Genomic DNA, 23,942 nt, shown 5'->3' with positions numbered 1-23,942 from the left:
GCAGGGTAGGTGGATTGGCCACACTAAATCACCCCTTCATTGGAAAAAAAGAATTGAGTACTCTAAATTTTTTTTTTAAAGCTTTAAGAGGAGTGGGAGGTGATGAGGTTTAGGGAGGAAATTTCAGAGCCGATAGGGCACAGACACCTGGAAACATGGCCCCCAGTGGGGTTGGGGGGTGGGGAGCAAAGACAATCAGTGAAAGGCAAGAGGGAAGAATTAGAGGAGCTCAGAGATCTCAAACTGGTAGTTCATGGAGACCAGTTTCCTCATCGTATCCCACGGTTGATGTTAAGTGGTGGGTCTCAAGCTATATAACTTTCCAATGAAGAGAGACTAGGGGAGGGGGAGTGTGGCTGTAGGGCTGCAGGGGAAGCAGTGAATATTGTGAGGGGCTGGTTTAGCGCAGGGCTAAATCACTGGCTTTGTAAAGCAGACCAAGCAGAAACACGGTTCAATTCCTGTACCAGCCTCCCTGAACAGGTGCCGAAATGTGCCGACTAGGGGCTTTTCACAGTAACTTAATTTGAAGCCTACTTGTGACAATAAGTCATTTTCATTTCATATTGACGTGATTGAGGTGTGTGTGTGTTGTGCATGTGTGAGTTGTGTCATGTGTGTCACATGTATGTGTGTGTGTGTAGGAAGGGTATGAGCGCTGAGCTCCATCTAGATCTCACAATGTTCACCTGTACATTGCCTGTACTCTCTACATTATGCCGCTCTCCTCCACAGACTACTGATGCTGCTCCTTTAAGAGCTCCTTTAATGTCGAGACAGGCTGCGGCCAGTTTTTGACACACTCAAGAGATAGCAAGGGCAGAACCAATGCTCACAAGGGCGGCATTCATTTTCCCATTCCCCACACACTCGACATTGTGGATCATTTATTTTCTGAATTACAAGCCAGCACAGCGGTGGATCTGTAGCACCGGGCTTTTAGGTTAAACAGTTCATTTGTTCAAGCCCATTATCTCTGCGCACATTCCAGTTATTTCTTTCTGGTTGAACAGCAACAGAATGCTTGTTAACTGCAGGCCGAATCTAGCTTGTTGTCGATGTTTCGCTGATTAAAGGGACAGGAAGAGCAGGGTAAGTTCTCTTTGGTTGGGAAGGTCAAGGTTCATATTGGCGAGCACATACACACACACATCGCATTGTTTAGAAGGCTCTGAGGATTCTAGAAATATCTTTTAAAGGGGGGGGGGCTGTCACTTTTGGTAAAAGCCTTGTACACCAAATTTACCAGGTGTCCACGGGTCCTCATGAAAATGACTTTGACAAACCCATTTCCCTTTTTTTGCTGACATGCAGCAGTGATTCTTTGGATAGACCAAATTAACAGTCAATTAAGCGTTTTGGAAGTGTCGTACTGTCTGTGCACAGCAAGATCCCACAAACAGCACTGCAACCTTGGCCAGATGACTTGTTTTAATGATGCAGGTTGGGGATCAATATTGTTCTGGACCCGTGGGAAGAACGCCCCTTACCTTCTTTAAACCAGAGTGATGGGATATTTTATGTCCATCTGGGAGGGCAGATCTGGTTGATGCAGAACGAGGCCAGCAGCGCACGTTCAATTCCCGCACCCGCTGAGGTCATTCATGAAGGCCCCGTCTTCTAAACCTTGCCCCTTGCCCGAGGTGTGGTGATCCTCAGGTTAAATCACCACCAGTCAGCTCTCCCCCTCAAAGGGGAAAGCAGCCTATGGTCGTCTGGATTTGAAACGTCAACTCCTGTTTCTCCATAGATGCTGCCAGACCTGCTGGGTTTATCCACCACTTTCTGATTTTGTTCCACCTCACCGCCAATCTCATTGGTGAGGAATCCACAGGATCCCGACAGTGAAGGGGAAGGCCACTCGGCCCATCGAGTCTGCATCAACCCTCCGGAGCAGCACCCCAACTAGATGAACCCCCCATCCCGTCCCCGCAAGTTGGCAACCCCACCTAATCTGCATGTCCTTAGACACTGAGGGGCAATCTAGCACGACCAATCCACCTAACCTTGCACATCTTTGGACTGTGGGAGGAAACCAGAGCACCCGGAGGAAACCCACGCAAACACAGGGAGAACATGCAAACTGCACATAGTCACCTAAGGCCGGAATTGAACCCGGGTCCCTGGCGCTGTGAGACCTATAGGAAAACCCACTGTATTTACATATACTGCCTCGCAACCAGATATGATAGCAAATAGGAATTCAGCATAGGTATGGCTGCGATCTGTTCAAACGCATTTATGCCCAAAATGGCTGCCCCGACAAAGTAACTTGTCACTCAAACCGATTTGTTTTCTTTTCAGTGGCTGCGTTTAATTAAGTTTCCTTCTGTTTCAAAGTAACTGTGAGGCATTGCGAGACACGGAGCCCCATGATCTTTGACAGATCTCAAATCAATTCAACAGTTCACAAGATAATAACAGACTTCAATCCTGAAAGTGCATTCGCTCCTCACTACAGCATTCCGTTGTTTCTTAACTGATTCCACCTCCACTGTCCATCCCTCAAGTCTCTGCTGGGGCAAAACACTTAAACCAAGCTGACACTCCAGTGCGGTGTTGAGGGAGTGCTGCGATCCCAGAAGTGCCGTCTTCTGGGTGGAATGTTGAACCGAGTCCCCATTTGCTCGCTCAACGGCATGGTTTGGAAGAGAGCTCTTCCTGGCGCCCTGGACAATATTTACCCCTCGAACTAATGTCGCTAAAAACAATTGATTCAAATGATGGCAGGGTGGAGCTTGACAGCAATCCATCCCATCCCCTCCGCCCCATGGCCGATTGCTGTCAATACCCATTGGCCGAGTGCCACACACGAAGAAGGGCAACTTGGGTGAGAAACGGTGACCGCACCAGACTTCAGAGGAAGAGGAAAAAGAAAGAATGGATGCTTTTGAGTGGCAAGTCAGCCATCACGGACTAATTTATGCAGCAGGCAATCTCAGAGGAGACTTCCCTCCTCGCAGCAACACGAGGAAGATCATTTAAAAGGGGAAAACCTTCCTCCTGTGTTGTCGGTATTAGTTTTGCTGAAGGCTCCTGGAGCCAGTTTCCCCAGTATTGTCGTTTCCTTTCAGTCATTTTATTTTAAACACGAACGTCCTTGAGCAAAGCCAAAAAAATACCCACCGCAATAAAACATCTGCACAGATGACATTTCCGTAAATTCCCACTGCCAACGTTGCGAAAAAAAGTAGGCTGGTTTTTCCACTTGCGAAATTCCCTGAACCTTAAGCCGCCACTCCAGGACTTGAGCACAAAAGTCGAGGGCAGGACTGAGGGAGTGCTGCAGTGTCGGAGGTGCTGCCTTGTGGCCGAGATGTTAAGATTTGAGGTGGGCGTGAAAGATCCCAAGGCACTACTTCGGAGAAGAGCAGAGGGACAGTCGGAGTGGTGGAAGAGCACAGATTTACTCTGAGCACTAGGGGGCCTCAGCCACACCCCACTCCCCCTGAACTAAGGAGGGGGGGGGGGAAGAAGTAGGATTAGCAAGGTTCTGTGGCTGCTAATTATCAACTAGTGACTTATAAGTGACTTATGCAGTATGCAGATATGCAGTGAGGACAGGAGCAAACTTTACTGTGATGCCCTACATGGCCAAATAGCCAGCTGCCACTCACGCCTCTGGTCCAGCATTGGGGTAAAGTACTGATGGGCAGTTGATGCTAGTGGACGAGCACCTTTAAGTGAAGTGGAGTGGGAAGGGGAAGTGGCAAGAGGAAAAATATCAACTGCATTCAAAATGTTGTTTTGAAGTGCGGGCAATGAGGATATCCTACTGGGCACTGCGTCATCTGTGCCCTGACATGATGGCACGCAGTTGGTACAATGATGGGCACCAGCCACCACCCTTGCCCGTCTCCGGTCCCACAAAAGCGTGGTAAACTCTTGAACGCTTCCTGAGGTGAACCAGCAAGCCACTTGGGTTGTGCCAACCTAGATGGCGCCCCCTCCCCCCACTGCTGCCATCTTGCTGAGGGCAGGCATCAAATGCTCAAGAACCCGTCAGCGGCGCCCACATTCCGAGAATGACCAGTTAAAAAAATTGGCCTCTACTTCAATGCATTGGCTGCTTGCCAAAGACCAGCCAATAATTCGTCCTCTGAAGACAGTCGTGTTTTATGCGAAGAAACAAAAACAGAATCGGCGGGCAATGTTATGGGTGGGTAACCGTGCCTGTGCGCCAGTCAACCAAATCTATAAACAGGAAGGTAAAGCCCATTATAAATAGCGAGGCTGAGTAGATGCTTGCCGAGCCAGGCCCGCTAAAACGTTGGCTGCCACATGCTAATCCTTTAACGAGCAGTGAGATACTGTCTGAGAGGTTGGTGCAAGTAGCTTAACTTATGAAGGGGAAAATATGCAGGACTACGGGAAGAGTGTGCAGCTAATTGGGTTGCTCTTTCAAAGAACAAGCACAAGCCAAAGGGCCAAATGGCCCGCTTCTGTGCAGTATCATTCTATAATTATTCCTCTCCACATTTAACAACAACAAGGATTTTCAATTATATAACCTGTGTAAAACACCCCAAGGCACTCAACAGGAATCTAATCGGATCAAAAATAACTCACACCATGGGCAGGTGACGGAAGCTTTACCGGAGGTAGGTTTTAAGCAGCATCGTAGGAGGAAGAGAGAGGTGGAGAAGTTTGGGAAGGGAATTTCAGAGCTTAGTGTCTAAGCAACCGAAGGCACGGCCGCCAATGGTGGAGCGATGGAAACCGGGGATGCACAAGAGGCCAGAATTGGAGGGGTGGAGAGTTCACGGGTGGGGTGAGGCGGGATGGAAAAGGTTACACAGTTGCAGAGGCAGGGGGCACTGGGGTTATCTAAACAATGTCGGTTTATCTAATGATTCCACAGGACGTTTCGCTGTGTCAAAGGTGCTACATAAATGTAAGTTGTTGTCTGAGCTCATTAAAAAAGAATGAACACTTGGCTCTGGCACTAGTGAGAGATGCTGACATTAAGCAGGAGGGATGGTGGGGAAGGTGACGAAAGGCATGGCACGTACATATTGTGTTGTACAGTGCTTGAACGGTTGTATATTTGTTCGCTTAGGAGTTGTTCTTAATTCAGTTTTGAATTTATTTTGGCTGGTAGAAATTTGGCAATTAAATCACTGATCACACCTGACTGCATCTCATGGAACATTTAAATCAAACTGGCAATGCTCTTTCCAAGAATGTAATGCGGTTAAGAAGCTGATGTTCCTTCAACCTCATCAGTAAAGACTGCAAAAACTGTTATAAGATGTTGTGTGTAGTTTGATAGGTCTCACACAGAGGTCCTGAATCTTGCTTAGTTCGTAATAAGTCTTTATTAACAACTCATATCTATATATGTACATATATAATATAGGTCTCAGCTGGAGCTGTCTCCATGCTTGCATCTATACACGTCTCGGTCCAGTACAAGACTGCCCTCTAGACTCAGGTCATGTTTTCTTTTACATTACAGTGTGGGCATTACTGTATGCAGTCCCACATTAACACTTTGTATGTCAGACCCTTAAATTACAGAAATCCTTACCACTGCCATCTAGAAGGACAAGGGAAGCAGATATATGGGAACACCACCACCTAGATGCTCCCTTCCCAAGTCACTCACCATCCTGACGACTTGGAAATATATCAGCCGTTCCTTCACTGTCGCTGGGTCAAAGTCTTGGAGCTCCCTCCCTAAAAGCACAGCGGGTGTACCTTAACCACATGGACTGCAGCGGTTCAAGAAGATAGCTCACCACCACCTTCTAGAGGGCAATTAAGGATGGGCAACAAATGCTGGCCTGGCCAACATCCCGTAATTACATAGAACATAGAATTTACAGTGCAGAAGAAGGCCATTCGGCCCATCGAGTCTGCACCGACCCTTGGAAAGAGCACCCCACTTAAGCCCCACACCTCCACCCTATACCCGTAACCCCACTTAACCTTATTGGACACGGAAGGCAATTTACCATGGCCAATCCATCTAAACTGCACATCCTTGGACTGTGGCAGGAAACCGGAGCACCCGGAGGAAACCCACACAGACACAGGGAGAACGTGCAAACTCCGCACAAACAATGACCCAAGCTGGGAATCGAACCTGGAACCCTGGCGCTGTGAAGCAACCATGCTAACCACTGTGCTACCATGCTGCCCTAAAAGCACAGCATGGATACACACATATATATTCATGTGTGCTTCTCATATCTCCAGGGCTGCCAGTTCTCTTTCTGAATAAACAAGAAATTTCTAAATAATTTTCCATTCTCATGTCAACATGGAAGTTCATGGGTATCAACCATCCACACTTCTAGCAAAGCATAATAATTCGGTACCACACTTGTTCATGTTTTTATTGTCCAGTTCTCTGTCCATCTCTCCTGATGATGCCAACTCCTGCTGGGGCCCAAAGGCTCTGGGACCTCACCCACGTGGCCAATGTCAGGGGTTGAGCTCTGATCGTGGGAGACGTCAGCACGTCCTCAGGGTGTCCCAACCTGCTCCACAGGTCAATGAAGACCAATCACTGGGGTGATGAAGGCAAATTTGTGGACACCCACTGTTAGGCCAGTGAGAGACACAGGGAACAGTCCCCATCCTTGAAGAGTGAGGCCCTAGGTGTACCCGGGACACCTGTCAGGTGACAGCTCACTGGAGAAGATCAGGTCACTGTGCCAGCAAAATGTTTAGATGGGACGGGAAAGGGGGAGGACCCATAGACTTGGTTTCCCTTAGTACTGATGATCCGAAAACAGGCAGTAGTCCCCGCCCCCCCCCCTGCCCCCCCCCCCCCCCCCCCCACGTATTTGCGTATGTCAAGGTCTTAACATTAGTTTCATGCTTAGGCACTGCACAATCTCCATCAGACATAGGAGCAGAATTAGGCCATTCGGCCCATCGAGTCTGCTCAATTCAATCATGGCTGATATGTTTCTCATCCCCATTCACCTGCCTTCCCCCTCAACCTGCTGGGTCCGAGCCCGGAGTCAAACTGGCGCCCTCACAACACTCCTGTGATGCGCATGTGGACATGGTTATCAAATTGCCCTGACTGAGCTGAGGCAGCAAACATAAATCTCTCGGCAAGCTTGGAAGATCATTGACAAAAATAAGATGAAAGACACAAGGTTGCAGGAGGGACAGCGCGGAGACAATCCAATCCTCTCTTTCTCTCTCTCTCCCCAATGTTAACCCCCAAACAGACTCCAGGCAGAATCTGTTCAGGGAGTTCACATTTCCAAGCATTTTTTTGTTGTTGTCCCCACAAGGTTTCAAACGCAAGGGGCAGAGAATCAGGGTGGGGGTGCCCCTCCAGTAAAGAGGAGCCCAAGGGCAGTTTGATCTTGGGGGCTGTGAGTTATGAAGGGAGGTGGGATTTAACCAGCCCGTTGGCCGGCCTCCCGGAGGTTCTGATCCCTCAGCCCCAGAGAGTTGGGTCTCAATGTCTCCTCATCCCAGATGTCACGGGGGGGGGGGGCGGGGGGGACTCCTCTTATTGTGGAACACACCACAGTCCCCGCGCTCCCATAGTAATTGTCCTGTGATGTGAGGGAATTCAACAACACAACAATAACACAGGATCGTCCAAATGTCTTTGCATCGTCTATCTGATCCTGTCTCCTCATCCTGCTGAGGATTTGACAAGCGCACTTTTGACTGTTTTTGGGCGGGGGGGGTGGGGGGTTTGCCCCCCGCGATTGTGAACAGTCCCCCATACCTCCTCCCCATTCCCCCACACAAACCAGCACATCAACAAACAGGGTTCACTCACTCACTCCTCCATAGCAACAGCAGTGATTGCCCCTCGCAGCACAGAGGGAGGGAGGAGAGAGAGAGGGGGGGGGGGTTGTCTTACCTCAGTGAGGGGCAGGTCGGGGTCCAGCTGGGTGAAGCTGTGAAGGATCACAGGGCTGGGCTGCCCGCTCACCTCCAGCATCACGCCGTCCCAGATGTTCCTGGCGCGTCGGGAGCCGTCAAACATCTTCTTCTGCCCGCCGCCCGCCTCGCAGTCATTCTGCAAGTCCGGCCACATCAGGCGAACCATGTGTGAAAGGCTGTGTGTGTGTGCGTGTCAGAACGGGAGGGGGGGCTCAGATCATCATCCTGCCCCTGCTCTGTTAGAGATACACCCGGTACCGTGCGCGCCCTCCTCCCCCGCTCGCTCTCTGCAGCCAGCGCGCTGGGGCTCACTCAGCTTTAAATGGGATGTGGCAGCAATCGCCGGCCAGCCCTCCCTGGCAGGCATGATGTCAGCCGCATTGTTCAGCTGAGTGAGTGCAGCCTCCCAGCAAAGGACTGGATTCTCAATACACTGGACTGGAGTGACTTAAAACCAAAATAATAAACAAGTCCATTGCAATCCACCCATTCGTGGCACAGTGGTTACTGGTGCCTCACAGCGCCAGGGACACGGGTTCAATTCCTGCCTCGGGTGACTGTGTGGAGTTTGCACTTTCTCACCCCCACACACCCCGTGTCTGCGTGGGGTTTCCTCCGGGTGCCCCGGTTTCCTCCCACAGTCCGAACATGCCTTGGGCGGATTGCCCGCGCTAAATTGCCCCTTGGTGTCCAGGGATGTGCAGATTAGGTCGGGTCACGGGGATAGGGTAGGGTACTGGGCACCGAGGTGAAGTGCTCTTTTGGAGGTTAGGTGCTGATCCGATGGGCCAACTGGCCTCCTTCTGCACTCCAGGGATTCTGCACAGACTTTTGAAAATAATTAATTCAGAGGATTCAATTCTTTTTTCCAATGAAGGGGTGATTTAGCGTGGCCAATTCACCTACTACCCGGCACATCTTTGGGTTGTGAGGGTCAGATCCATGCACACACGGGGTGAATGTGCAAACTCCACAGTGATCCAGGGCTGGGATCGAACCCGGGTCCTTGGCACCGTGAGGCAGTAGTGCTAACCACTGCTCCACCAGGCCACCCTCTCGATTCTATTCAGACTTAATAGGTGGGGGGGTGAGGGGGGGGGGGGGGTGTTCTTTATCAAAGAAGAGCTGCAGGTGTACCTACACCGCAAGGATTTGCAGTGGTTCAAGAACGCCTTTTGGGGTGGCGCGGCAACACAGTTACCTCACAGTGCCAGGGACCCGGGGTCAATTCCAACCTCAGGTCACTGTCTGTGTGGAGTCTGCACGTTCTCCCAATATCTGTGTGGGTTTCCTCCGAGTGCTCCTGTTTCCTCCCAGCAGCCAAAGATGTGCGGGTTAGGTGGATTGGCGATTCTAAATTGCCCCTTATTGTCCAAAGGTTAGGTGGAGTTACGGGGATTGGGCCTATTTAGGGTGTTCTTTCAGAGAGCCAGTGCAGGCTCGATGGGCCGAATGGTCTCCTTCTGCACTGTACGGATTCTATGATTCACCACCAGCTGCTCAAGAGCAATTATCATAGAATTTACAGTGCAGAAGGAGGCCATTCAGCCCATCGAGTCTGCACCGGCCCCTGGAAAGAGCACCCTACCCAAGGTCAACACCTCCACCCTATCCCCATAACCCAGTAACCCCACCCAACACTAAGGGCAATTTTGGACACTAAGGGCAATTTAGCATGGCCAATCCACCTAACCTGCACATCTTTGGACTGTGGGAGGAAACCGGAGCACCTGGAGGAAACCCACGCAGACACGGGGAGGACGTGCAGTCTCCGCACAGACAGTGACCCAAGCCGGAATCAAACCTGGGAGCTGTGAAGCAATTGTGCTATCCACAATGCTACCGTGCTGCCCAGAAGGGGTATAGGCAATAAGCCCACACCCAATGTAAATATCATAGTCTGCTGAGCTGACTGGTGATGACTTGACCTGAGGGTCACCACACTTCAGGCAAGGGTGAGAGGGCGAGGCCTTCATGAATAACCTCGCTAGTACGGGAATTGAACCCATGCCGCTCCACATCAAAAAACAGCCGTCCAGCCAACTGATCTAACCAACCCCCTTCACAGCCAATAAACAAATAAAAAATAAAATCAAACAAACTGAGAAGTTATTAAGGTTGTGTGCTGTTTTAGAAATTGATGATTCAGTACAATGTCAGCCGTGGCTCAGTGGGTAGCACTCTTGCCTCTCAATCACAAGGTGCTGGGTTCAAGTCCACCAGTCCCCCCCAGGTCACAAACACAGAAATCAAGGCTAATACTCTGGTGCTGCACTGAGGGAGTGGAGTACAGCACTGTTGGAGGGACGTTCAATTGAAGCTCTAGCTGCCCACGTAGCTGTTACAGATCCCGTGGCACTATTTTGGAGAAACACAGATGAGTTGTCCCCAGTGTCCTAACCAATATTCATCCCTTCAATCAACATCACAAAGACCAGATTTCCTGATCATTATCACTCTGTTGTTTTCAGGAGTTTACTGTGTGGAAATTGGCTGCTTTATTTCCTGCATTGAAACAGCGACTACACTTCAAAAGGTATTTCATTGGCTGTAAAGCGTTTTGAGACATCCAGTGGTGGTTAAAAAGTACTATATAAACAAACATCTTTCTTTTATTTTGAATATGTCAAATGCTGTTGCTCCAACTACCCTGGAATCCAGTCTGTGTCCCCCCCCCTCCCCCCGGCCGATCCTGTATGGCGAGATTGCGGACATATTCCGTCGGATCCCCTCAATGCCAAGAACCCACCCGCTGAATTACCTGTCCGTGGTACAGTCCATCTGTCCTGTGGAATCCAACCCAGTGTCAACCACCAGAAAGAGGGACATAGGCTTCAATATGGCAAGAAAACTAACACACTAAAAAAAACGACAGCTCCAGAAGCCAGATGGCCCCTGGTGGTCAGCTCCGGAACAACATTGCCTTCAACATTCAGAACATGAAAAATAGGATCAGGCCATTCGGGCCATCGAGCTTGCTCTGTTATTCAATTAGATTATGGCTAATCTTCACCCTCAACTTCACCTTCCTACAATGTCCCCCATCCCTTAATTCTCTCAGTATTCAAAAGTCTATTGACCTTTCACTTGAATATAAGACCATAAAATACAGAAGCAGAATTAGGCCATTCAGCCCATAGAGTCTGCTCCGCCATTCAATCATGGCTGATATTTTTCTCACCCCCATTCTCCTGCCTTTTCCCCATAACCCCTTATTAATCATGAACCTATCTATCTCTGTCTTAAACAGACTCAGTGATTGGCCTCCACAGCCTTCTGCGGCAATGAGTTCCACAGATTCGCCACCCTCTGGTTGGAGAAATTCCTCATCATCTCTATTTTAAAGGACTGTCACTTTAGTTTGAGATTGTGCCCTCTGGTTCTAGTTTTTCCTACTAGTGGAAACATCTTTTCCACGTCCACTCTATCCAGGCCTCGCAGTATCCTGTAAGTTTCAATAAGGTCCCCCCTTCATCCTTCTAAACTCCAACGAGTCTAGATCCAGAGTCCACAACCGTTCCTCATACTATTCATTCCAGGAATCATTCTTGTGAACCTCCTCTGGATCCTTTCCAAGGCCAGCACAACCTCCTTAGATACTTAACAACTGAGCTATAAAATTTAACCTTTATCTTAATAATAAAGAACTGAATAAAGAACTTTTTTCATGACCTCAGGACATCCTAAAGTGCCTTCCAGCCAATGAAGTACTTTGAAAATATGGGAAACACGACAGCCAAGTTGTACACAGCAAGATCCCACAAACAACTATGCGGTAATACTTGACAATCTATTTTTAGCAGGGTTGGTGAAGAGGTAAGTATTGGGCAGGATGCAATGGAGGGCTCTTCGAAATAGTACCGTGGGGTCAGCTGGCGACACTCCAGTGGGAGCACGCACTATCGGAGGTGCCGTGTTTCAGGGAGGAGATATTAAACCAAGACCCCCGTCTGTCCTCTCAGGTGAATGTGCAGGATCCCACGCCGTTATTTCGGAGAAGAGCAAGGCAGCCCTCCCCTGTGTCAATATCTCGGCTGCTCGTGGGATCTTGCTGTGCGTAGATTGGCTGCTGCATTCCCTGCAGTATGACAGTGACCACACTTCAAAAAAAAGACAGCTATGAACTCTGGGGTATCTTGGGGGCTCTCGCTTGTTGTTCCTCTCTTTCTCCTCTGTGATCACCGCCTGGAGGAATCAATCCTACTGGCGGGAGGCTGGTGTCCTTCGTACACCATTCACTGCTGGAACACCGAGACAGGGAACTCACCACGCAGTGACGTTCGGACAGTTTAAGCCATACGAACACACAACGCCCTTGAGCTTACTCTGTTGTTCAATAAGGCCATTGCTGTATCTGTTTGCGATCCAAATTCCGCATTCCCATCTACTCCTGATAATCTTTGATTTTCTTGCCTAACAAGAATCAATCTCCCCCAATTTGCCTTAAAAATATTCAATCAGGGCAGCAGGGCGGTGCAGTGGGTGGATAGTGCTGCTGCCTCACGGCGCCGAGTTCCCGGGTTCGATCCCGGCTCTGGGCCACTGGCCAAGTGGGTTTGCACATTCTCCCTGTGTTTGCTTGGGTTTCGCCCCCACACCCCAAAAGATGTGCAGGGTAAGTAGATTGGCCACGCTAAATTGCCCCTTATTTGGAAAAAATGAATCGGGCACTCTAAGTTTAATTTTTTTTTTTAAATATTCAACCGCCCTGCCTCCACCAACTTCTGAGGCAGAGTTCCACACTCGCACAGCCCTCTGGGGGAAAACATTTCTCCTGTCCTAAAAGGGCGACACATAATTCTGAAACAATTCTACACCATTACCTTCCAGATAGTAAAAACACAGCAGGGAATCTCCCCTGGATGTTAGGGCTGCCAATCCCCCTGTACTGCCCAGGAGAGCCCAGGATTAATCTCAGAGCACTGCTCCTAGAAGCCTGGGAGAACTATCACAGGGAGTTCTCTTAATGAACACTGAATGCGAAATCTTTGATGTGTTGGGTGTTCTGGATCACAAACAGGTCACCAACACTGGAAGTGGTGCAACTTTATTTTATTATAAGGTTAACTATATTAACATACTTGAACTGTGGGTAAATGCAATACCAGCTTTAACTGTTGACCCTTGCCTAGTCCTAACCAGGTGATGCACTCAGCACATGGTGAATGTCTGTGTTGCAGGCTGTGAGCTCTGTGCTCCGAGCTGGCTGCTACTAGAATGAGCGGGAACTGTCCTGCTCCCTGTCTTTATAGTGCATGTGCTCGCACTGGTGATTGGTTGCGGTGTTGTGTATGCTGATTGGTCCCACTGCATGTCCATCAGTGTGTGTGTGTGTGTGTCTGTCTGCACCATGATATACTGGTGTATATTATGACAATCTTGTCCTCTTGTTCTGATATAGTGAAGCAGCCTCAGTGTACTGAGCAGCGTGAGCAATGGCTATGTGATGTTATCATTAGACATTACAACGCTGTGTAAATTCAGAGCTCTCTTGCTTTTGCTAGCTCATTCCAGCATGTGACCCGACCTGGAATATGTCCAACACAGATTTGCAAACCCCTTTGCAATGTTGTTCCTTTCGCTGCTTTTTACGGTCAATGGTCTGCTCTCTGATAGAGGCGCAGCAGTGACCGTCTTGAATTAGATTCAGCCATCAGTCCAGCAGGTTTTTAATGATTAACGCTGTCCTCTGTCGCGGTTGGCAGCAGCCAGCCACACTGCAGGGAGAGAACTGCAGCAGGGAGGCAAAGAAAGCAGGAACGGCCTGTTAGTCAGCACATTGCTCTCATCTCCGTCCAACTGTACACACCTCCTACAGGACTTCTGCTCGAGTGGAGTGGGGGGGCGGGGGGGGGGGGGGGGGGGGGCGGGGAGACGATCTTTACTGACAGGGGGCTGGCCAACCAGAGAATGCTGATTGAAGATAATTAGGAAAAACAAAAAGCCAGGGAGAGGTGAGGAGAATATGCGTTGAAAATGCCTTACGCAGCGAGTTGTTATGGTATGGGAAGCACTGTCTTGAAAGCAACTTCAGATCCTTTTTTAAATGGGATGTGGGAGTCGCTGGCTAGTCCAACATTTATTGTGAATCCCTAGTTGCCCCTGAGAAGGTGGTGGTGAGTTGCCCTCTTCAGCCACTGCAGGCCCTGCGGTGTAGGTACACCCACCATGCTGTTAGGGAGGGAGCAGGATTTTGCTCCAGTGGTAGTGAAGGAACGGCGATTTCAAAGTCAGGATGGTGAGTGACTTGGAAGGGAACCTCCAGGTGGTGGGGTTCCCAGTTATCTGCTGCTCGTGGCCTTCGAGATGGTAATTACCTTGGATTTGGAAGGTGTTGGCGAAGGAACCTTGATGAGTTGCGGCAGTGCATCTTGCAGATGGCACACAGGTCGCTACTGTTCGTTGGTTGTGGTGCAAGGATTGAACCTTCCAATAAATAACTTGCTATACGCTCGAAAAAGAAACATTTGAAGCAACAGTGGGGACATTGGGCCAGTTCGATAGGCGGTACAGGCATGATGGGCCGAATGGGCCCCTGTGCAATATGATTTTATAATTCCTAGCAGAACGACTGGGAGGTCAGCACAGTAACATTACCTGACACATGCCAGCGCCCATACCTTTTTTGAAACATTCCATTTGTCATGTGTGGCCATACTGTCATAGTGAACAGACTATGAAGGGCAACAGCCATTCTTGGTGCTTGTTGTTACCCCCCCCCCCCCCCCACACACACACACACACTGAGTCTGCTCCTTTTCCCTTGGGGATATTGAAGCCAATTATTGCGCCCTCAGTGCCCCCAAAACTGGGATCGGCAGACACCACAAACTGGGGAATGAACCCATGGCTCGCTTGGCCCAGTCCATGAGGCAGTGCACCTACCATAGGCACTCAGTCATTCGCCCCAGTGCATGAGACTGACCGATGATTATTAGTGGACACAACAAGTGCCACTTCTCACCCCCGCCTGACCTCCATACTCCTTCAGGCCTCTCAGGTCACAGACCATTCATGAAGAGTGGTAAAGCGAGGGCGGATGGCCCCTGGCAGGAAGGGAGGGAAACCCAGGGCTGTGGTTCGATGTCTTTCCATTCCACAATGCACAAGATTCTTCCAGATGGGGCATACTGGAAACATCTGTTTGGCATATACCAATACTCCGATCAGGTATGGCAGCCAGAGGACATAGGACCATGAACTGCTGTACAATTTCTCTTAACATTCCTACAGACCTATTATCTGTCGAGTGTCATTACAAGTCTTCTTTAGTGAACTGACGCCAAACCAAAAATTACAATTGAACGAATTTGGTTTCCTGTCGTCAGCAACCACTCCAACAGCTTTCAATTCTTTCACGCTCAACGCATGTCGCTAAGGTGTGTACAGTATGGCAAAACCATTCAACAAGAGGGAAATGGTAAACCACAGCCAGTTGTGAGGAACTTCCTGGAAGCAGAGGAGGTAGATGAGAGGTAGAAGGAATTCATAGGCTGGTTCCAGAGGACACAATAGCCGGGCGAATGCCTCCTGATGCATGTTGGTTAGTCTAGCTTTGGAATGGTTACCGGGACGTCGGTACGTTAAAGCAACAAACTGGTGTATATTAGACAAACAAACTATGTCCAGGTGCCCATGATGAGCTGTTACACTGCTGAAGCGATGAACGTTCAACCTTCCTCTCCCGGTCATGGGTTCTCTTACCTCATCATTGTGGCAGTATTTAGCACTGCTGCCTCACTGCACCAGGAACACGAGTCCAATTCCGGCCTCGGGTCACTGTCTGTGTGGAGTTTGAACTTTCTCCCTCTATCTGCGTGGGTTTCCTCCGGGTGCTCCGGTTTCCTCCCGCAGTCCAAACATGTGCAGGTTAGGTGGATTGGCCGCGCTAAATTGTCCCTTAGTGTTTGGAGATGTGCAAGCTAAGTGGGGTTACGGGTTATGGGGGTAGGGCAGGGGAGTGGGCCTAGGCAGGGTGCTCTTTCAGACGGTCGGCGCACAGTCGATGGGCCAAATGGCCTCCTTCTGCACTGCAGGGATTCTATGGGAAGTGCTATGTACACAGTCCCATGCTTCAACTGACCCAGCCGGCCACTCAGTTCAAGGGCAATTAGGGATTGGCAATAAATGGTGGCCCCCGTCCCATGAATGAATAAATAAATAAAAAATAAGTGTTTGCGGCAGTGGAGACTGACAGCACAGTTGTAATTTCGATTGATACTGTCTACTTGCGACCGGGGCTAAAGTTCGATTGGAGATATTCAAACAAGCGAGATGGGAGTAATTCTGAAGTAAAGCCCACACCTTGAACGTACTCGCCATCAGTAACATTCATGTCATCAATGGTACCTCACGATGCTCACATAATCTATCCAATACAAGGCAAGCTGAAAGGGTCAAATCTATCGTCCGGCAGGAGCTTTTCTGATCTACAATTCCAATCTCCCACCATATAGCCCAATGACAACACTGCTGTCACAGACGTGAGGCTGAACTGTTTTAATTTCAGTGGCTATACTGAGAAGTTCTTTATCAATGTGCCTATAAATATCACTTTCCAGTCTGGTGAGTTCTTCAGAAGAAATGAGGAGAATGTGACAGAGATGCTCAGGAAACACCCAGTGGAAATATTCGTGATATTCCGATGATGTGGTTCAGTGACATCTGTCAAGCCGGGTTTAACTCGAGGGACATTTTTAGCACTGCACATTGTTTGAAAATGCACTCTGATCGATATTGTACAATAACAGTGATAAGATGTTATTCCCTGCAACATTCAGTCGAGGGAAGACTGCACTTCCAGTCAGCTGATAGTCGTTTATATTTGTGAGTGCATTACATCTATTTTATTTAAATTGGGAACATCCTGCGTTCCCGTCATACTTTGTGGCCATTTGTGAGTCTAGACACTGAATGGGTAGCAAGCTGCTCAATCACAGGGTGCTTCAGGAGGCAGACAGTTAAACTCCGTACACACTCACTCCCAACAAGGGTAAACTGGACAGGTCTTGGGCACAGCAATCAAGACTGACATGCCAGTACTGAGGGAGTGCTGCACTGTCAGAGATACTGAGCACGATTTACCTGAATGGAGACAGAGTCCCGAAGTGCCTGATTAGCCGGGTGTTGCCCGGCACTTAGAGGTGACAGTGCCAGGGTGCCGAGGTGGCACCAGCAGTGCTGGGGTGCCACTCAGCCCAGAGGGCATGTACCTGGGCTGCTCCAATCCCCTGGGAGATCCCGACGAGTTTTTTTTTCCAAAAATATACTTTATTCATAAAAATCTCGAATAAACATTACAGAACATTTCGAATTGTTAAGACTGTGCATTTCCATCAAAGTTACATATTCACTTGACTTTCTTGCATTCAGTTGGGATGACATTCCACACATTTCCCTCTTTACTTTACAATTCTTTCTTAAGACATAGACATAGAATTTACAGAATTTACGGCCCATCGAGTCTGCTCTTGGAAAGAGCACCCTACCCAAGGTCCACACCTCCACCCTATCCCCATAACCCAGTAACCCCACCTAATCCCCATAACCCAGTGACTCCACCCAACACTAAGGGCAATTTTGGACACTATGGGCAATTTAGGACACTATGGGCAATTTAGCATGGCCAATCCACCTAACCCGCACATCTTTGGACTGTGGGAGGAAACCGGAGCACCCAGAGGAAACCCACGCACACACGGGGAGAATGTGCAGACTCCGCACAGACAGTGACCCAAGCCGGGAATCGAACCTGGGACCCTGGAGCTGTGAAGCAATTGTGCTATCCACAATGCTACCGTGCTGTTCTAAGGCTGCCTTAAGGCTGTCCTTACATCATCATGTTTCTTTCAATGCTTTTGTACATTGGAGTGTTAATGACCCAGACCAAGGGGTTTTACACGGTTACCAGCCCCGTTGCTGGAAGACCTTACACAGTGGCCTTTCCCCATTGCGCCTTGGCGGCAGCTGCCCCAAGTTTGAGTGCGTCCCTCAGCACGTAGTCCTGGACCTTGGAGTGTGCCAGTCTGAAACATTCGGTCGAGGACTGTTCTTTGCACTGGAAGATCAGCAAGTTTCGGGCAGACCAAAGAGCGTCTTTCACCGAGTTGATGACCTTCCAGCAGTGGTTGATGTTTGTCTCAGTGTGTGTCCCTGGAAACAGTCTGTAGAGCACAAAGTCCTGTGTCACAGAGCTGCTCGGGATGAATATTGACAAATACCACTGCATCTCTGTCCAGACCTTCTTTGCAAAGGCACATTCCACAAGGAGGTGGGTGACCATCTCATCTCTCCCCCCGATGACCATCTCGTCCCATTTGTGTAGGTCTCCAAGGCAAGGGTCTTAGATGCATCCCTTGTTTAGACCTCAGGAACGCACATGAGAGTGAGACTAGCTGTCTCACTCTAATATGCAAATTTGCCAGAAAGCGATCATAGAATCACAGAATCCCTCCATTCGGCCCATCGAGTCTGCACCGCCCTTCGAAAGGCCACCACTATTTAGGCCCAATCCCCCGTCCTATTCCAGCAACCCCACCCAAAGGGGCAATTTAGCATGGCCAAACCACCTAACCTACACACCTTTGGAGGAAACCGGAGCACCCGGAGGAAACGCAAGCAGACACGGGGAGTATTTGGAAACTCCACATAGGCATTCACCCAAGGCCGGAATTGAACCCGGGTCACTGGCGCTGTGGTCACGAGGCAGCTGTGCTAACCACTGTGCCACCGTGACGCCGTAGTTTTATATGAACCTGTTTTATATGAACCAGTTGTTCAGGTTGTGTAGCCCAGTGCAACGTGCAATCCATCAGCATGAACAGGGCTGGCTAATCTTTACGGAATCGTGCTGCTTGACTGATTTCACTCGGACTTTCTATGACCCTCTCCCCATGCTGTTTAAAACCTAATTCTGTCTGCCTTCTTATTTTCGATCTCCCAGCCCTGGGGTCCATCCCCACGCCCACATTCCCACAGGAGGCTGTTCCCGGTTAATCCAGCACCATAATAGAACATACAGTACAGAAGGAGGCCATTCGGCCCATCGAGTCTGCACCGACCCACTTAAGCCCTCACTTTCACCCTATCCCTGTAACCCAATAACACCATCTAACCTTTTTGGACACTAACTAAGGGCAATTTAGCGTGGCCAATCCACCTAACCTGCACGTCTTTGGACTGTGGGAGGAAACCGGAGCACCTGGAGGAAACCCACGCAGACACGGGGAGAACGTGCAGACTCCGCACAGGCAGTGACCCAGCGGGGAATCGAACCTGGGGCCCTGGATCTGTGGAAGCCACCGTGTGCTACATGGAGAGCTGCTGGAGAGTAGATTTCGAGGGGACAGCGGGATGTTGGGTGGTGGCTCACCAGTCGCCTTCCTTCCTTGTCCACAGGGACTAAGGAAATGTGTCCCGCCCCTCTCGCGCGCCCCCCCCCCCCCCAAAGAAAAAGCAGTACTTCTGACAGTGTGGCACTTGGAAAACCTCGATCAATAATTATGCTGTAACAGTGGCTTCCACATCTAGCTGGCCACATGAACAGAAACCGCTGGACATAGCAGGTTGAGGCATCTGACAGAGACGAAAGGCTTTGCGCTGCCTTAGCTGGAGAATTTCCATTCAGCTCGAACACAGGGGCCGTTTCCCCCCCCCCCCCATCCACCCTTGCTCCGTGCTGTATGGTCGGTTTTTCTTTAATCTCGATTGTTGGATTGAAAGTCAATGATTGGCTTGAGTCAGCCATGGCCCAGTGGTCAGCACATTCACCTCGCAGTCATCTGTGTTCAACTCCCACTGCAGGGCCTGAGCATATAAACCTACACTGGCAGTCCTGTGCACTACTGCACGTTGTGCCACACTGTCAGAAGTACTGCTTATTGGACGTGACCATTAAACTGAGGCCCCATCGGCCTTTTCAGCTGGATGTAAAAGATCCCATGGACACTGATTTGAAGAAGAGCAGGGGAGGTATTCCCCAGGAGTTTGCTTTTATCTTCAAGTTATCCCCAGTGCCTTGGCCAGTATTTATCCCTCAATCAACATCACGATAAGCGATCACATCGCTGTTTGTGGGATCTTGCTGTGTAAAAATTAGCTGCTGCTTTTCCTACATTACAATAGGGCGGCACGGTAGCACAGTGGTTAGCACTGTTGCTTCACAGCTCCAGGGTCCCAGGTTCGATTCCGGCTCGGGTCACTGTCTGTGCGGTGTCTGCACGTTCTCCCCGTGTGTGTGTGGGTTTCCTCTGGTTGCTCCGGTTTCCTCCCACAGTCCAAAGATGTGCAGATTAGGTGGATTGGCCATGCTAACTTGCCCTTAGTGTCCAAAATTGCCCTTAGTGTTGGGTGGGGTTACTGGGTTATGGGGATAGTGTGGAGGTGTAGGCTTGGGTCGGGTGCTCTTTCAAAAGAGCCGGTGAAGACTCGATGGGCCGAATGGCTTCCTTCTGCACTGTAAATTCTATGACTGATTAAACAATAGTGACTACACTTCAAAGACAGATTGCTGTATTATCTGGAACACAGTTTGAGATGATCGGTGTCATGAAAAGCGCAATATAAATGCAACTCTTCCTTTCGTTTGTTAGTGTGAGCTGGCAATTAAGGAGGACTATCACACATTATTTATCTTGGAACTGGTGAGACTCGTTAATTACCAGGCGTTTGTTATTGACATTTCAGGAGGTAGTTCCCAGAACTGAGTTTAGGGATGTTTTCATTGGTGGTGGGGGAGGGAAATCCCCTCGACAGAAGCCAGGATTCCCCCAGCAAGGGGAAACACTGGTTAAGAAGTGCCGCCTCTCAGGTGAACCAAGTCTGGCCACTCATTAAGCAGATAGAAAAGATCTCCAGGAGCAGGGGTGCTCTCCGCGGTATCCTGGCCTGACCACCTCTCCGTGATGAATGGCGGAGCAGGCTCGAAAGGCAAAAAGGCCTCCTCCTGCTCCTATCTTCCATGTATGTATCTATGTATTTACACAGGCTTAACAGTACTAGTTAAAATCAGCGTGAGTCCACACCCATGTTAGAATTTCAAAAATGTTTCAATTTCAAAACCTGAAGTTTCCTTTTTAAACCCCCCTTATTACAGTCTGAATGACGCGGAGGTTTTAGATCAATGCTGTACCTTTAAAACAATTCATCTGATATTGCAATGAAGGTCCCCATTCAGTCATTGACATTTGTTAATAATCACCAGAGAAATGGGTTGTGACATTTCAATCCTGACCAATTCCCACTGAACAGGCACAGCAATCAGCAAACTGCTAATTTGACAGCCTTGTGCCTCCAGAGAGTGGGACGGAGAGCAAGGGAATCAAATGCATCTTCCCATTTCCCTCTGTGCCTCACTTTTAAAAGGAGAAAGGTTAAATGCATCACTAAATCAGTAATAAGAGGTACCGGGCATCATTATACATAGGACCACGTACACAGGGCCGGGGTGGGGGGCCGGTGGGGTGGGGCGGGGGGTGCATGGCATACGCAGGAATAGACCTAGGTGGGACAACATATATGTGGGAGCATGTTACAGGACAATACAATAGTTGTAACATGGTTGCAAACATAAAGGGCACAGTAATAAGTCATACAACACCAGGTTAAAGTCCAACAGGTTTGCTTCGAATCAGTAGTTTTTGAGCACTGCTCCTTCCTCAGGTGAATGAAGAGGTAGGTTCCATAAGCATATAGAACATACAGTGCAGAAGGAGGCCATTAGGCCCATCGAATCGGCACCGACCCGCTTAAGCCCTCACTTCCACCCTATGCCAGTACCCAATAACCCCTCCTAACCTTTTTTTTTGGGTCACTAAGGGCAATTTATCATGGCCAATCCACCTAACCTGCACGTCTTTGGACTGTGGGAGGAAACCAGAGCACCCGAAGGAAACCCACGCAGACACGGGGAGAACGTGCAGACTCCACACAGACAGTGACCCAGCGGGGAATCGAACCTGGGGCCCTGGCGTTGTGAAGTCACAGTGCTAATCACTTGTGCTACAGTGCTGCCATTTTGTATCGTCTTGCATCTTTGACTTTGTCTATATATATATATATATTTATGTTTCTGGGACCTACCTCTTCATTCACCTGAGGAAGGAGCAGTGCTCTGAAAGCTAGTGATTCAAAACAAACCTGTTGGACTTTAACCTGGTGTTGTAAGACTTCTTACTGTGCTCACCCCAGTCCAACGCCGGCATCACCACATCAATCATAAAGGGAACATTCGCAAAACGAATGTTTGAAATTTGTAATTTAAGGCAATTTTCTGCCGTGTACCTACACACACCGGGTTAAATCCACCCAAACTCATTACACTCGAGGCGCTTACTGTCGCTTGCTCCCTGCCACTTGGGCTGGATTCAATCCAGGCTCCTGACAGACACGGGGCCACCCAGGTGAAAGGTGCCACCCAGTCCTTTCGAAAGCAATGACTACATTTTGTCCAGAAATCCTGACGTTGAGTCGGCCATGTCAGGTCTGGCTAATGATGCGAGGCATCTAAGTGGAAGTGGGAGGTTCTTCTTTATGATTCATTGTCGGTGTAAGGAGCACCCTGGGCAAGGCTGGCACCTTTGACAGGGTGGATCCTGGGGGGAAACTAGATCAGGGCGAGGGGTTGATTGTTCGGGACTGAGATGAGGAGAAACCTCTTCACTCAAAGGATTGTGAATCTTGGGAATTCTGGTTCTCAGGGAACCAAAAGATCTGGGGAACAGGCAGGAAAGTGGAGTTGAGGCTGGAGCGCAGTATTGAATGGTCGAACCATTTGGTATACTCTTGCTCCTATTTCTTATGTTTTTATTGCCCATCCGTGGTGATTTTGAGAAAGTGTTGAACCGTTGGTAACAGTCTGACAGCACATGTTAAACAACAAGAGAATACAACGATAAAAGGACTGTTGCCATCATAGGACAACTTGATTGGACAACTTGATTGTGATCACATGAAGTGTGATTCGATTCCTTTTTCACCGCACATCCGAAGATGCGTTAACTCCTTGAAGTGCTGCTCAGGGAGATGGTGGTAATGTTACTGGACAACTAATGCAGAAGCTCAGCTTAATCCTCTGGGGCATAGGGCCAGATATCACCCCCCTCCCCAACATGGCATGCTTTTTCGGCATTGGCTGCCAACGGGAAGTTCCTGTCCCGCCGATGACTGCTGCGTTTTGCACAGCTCTCCCGTCTGCCGTTGGGGGACCCACCGCGGGGGGTGACCTTTAGCAGGACGAGGAGATCCCACCAGCGGGAAGGGATGGAAAATCCCGTCCATTGGTTCAAATCTCACCATGGCAGCTCTTAGAATTCAAATTCAATTTACAATTCTGGATATAATAATATTAATAATCTTTATTGTCACAAGTGGGCTTACATTAACACTGCAATGAAGTTACTGTGAAAATCCCCCCTAGTCAGGGCAGCACGGTGGCACAGTGGTTAGCACTGTGGCCTCACGGCGCCGAGGTCCCAGGTTCGATCCCGGCTCTGGGTCACTGTCCGTGTGGAGTTTGCACATTCTCCCCGTGTCTGCGTGGGTTTCACCCGCACAACCCAAAGATGTGGAGGCTAGGTGGATTGGCCAGGCTAAATTGCCCCTTAATTGGAAAAAATGAATTGGACACTCTAAATTTATTTAAAAAAAAGAAAATCCCCTAGTCGCCACACTCCGGCGCCTGTTCGGGTACACAGAGGGAGAATTCAGAATGTCCAATTCACCTAACAGCACGTCTTTCGGGACTTGTGGGAGGAAACCGGAGCACCCGGAGGAAGCCCACGCGGACGCAGGGAGAACGTGCAGATTCTGCACAGACAGTGACCCAAGCCGGGAATCGAACCCGGGTCCCTGGCGCTGTGAAGCAACAGTGCGAACCACTGTGCTACCGTGCTGCCCTGTGAAAAAACAGTCTTGCTGATGGGGACCATGACCATGTGGTTGACTCTTAGTTGCCCTCTGCATGCGGGTCAAAGGCAATTAGGGGTGGGCAATAAATGCTGGTCTGGCTGACCGGTGACATCAATGCCCCATGAAGGAAATAAATAAACTAGTTGCCATGTTATTGGAGGACATTAGCT

The 23,942-nt window shown here is 49.4% G+C and overlaps 1 protein-coding gene across 4 annotated transcripts in view; it reads right to left on the bottom strand.

The window, feature by feature from the left end:
- The window catches only part of LOC140399255 (ral guanine nucleotide dissociation stimulator-like), a 183,856-nt gene that overhangs the window by 53,595 nt on the left and 106,319 nt on the right, over positions 1-23,942 (bottom strand). Inside the window, exon 1 of one of the 4 annotated variants that reach the window (XM_072488697.1) lies at positions 7,844-8,199. The exons of 2 other annotated variants lie outside the window; for them this stretch is intronic. In XM_072488697.1, coding sequence (XP_072344798.1) covers positions 7,844-8,032 — 189 coding nt within the window. In that variant the 5' untranslated portion in view covers positions 8,033-8,199. Of the gene's footprint in view, positions 1-7,843; positions 8,200-23,942 lie in introns of those variants that run through there. One more of the 4 variants, XM_072488693.1, reaches the window with a different exon arrangement.

Source organism: Scyliorhinus torazame, chromosome 22 (assembly GCF_047496885.1).
Source record: "Scyliorhinus torazame isolate Kashiwa2021f chromosome 22, sScyTor2.1, whole genome shotgun sequence".
NCBI classification, from domain to species: Eukaryota; Metazoa; Chordata; class Chondrichthyes; order Carcharhiniformes; family Scyliorhinidae; genus Scyliorhinus; species Scyliorhinus torazame.
This window is presented reverse-complemented; position numbering and strand designations above follow the sequence as displayed.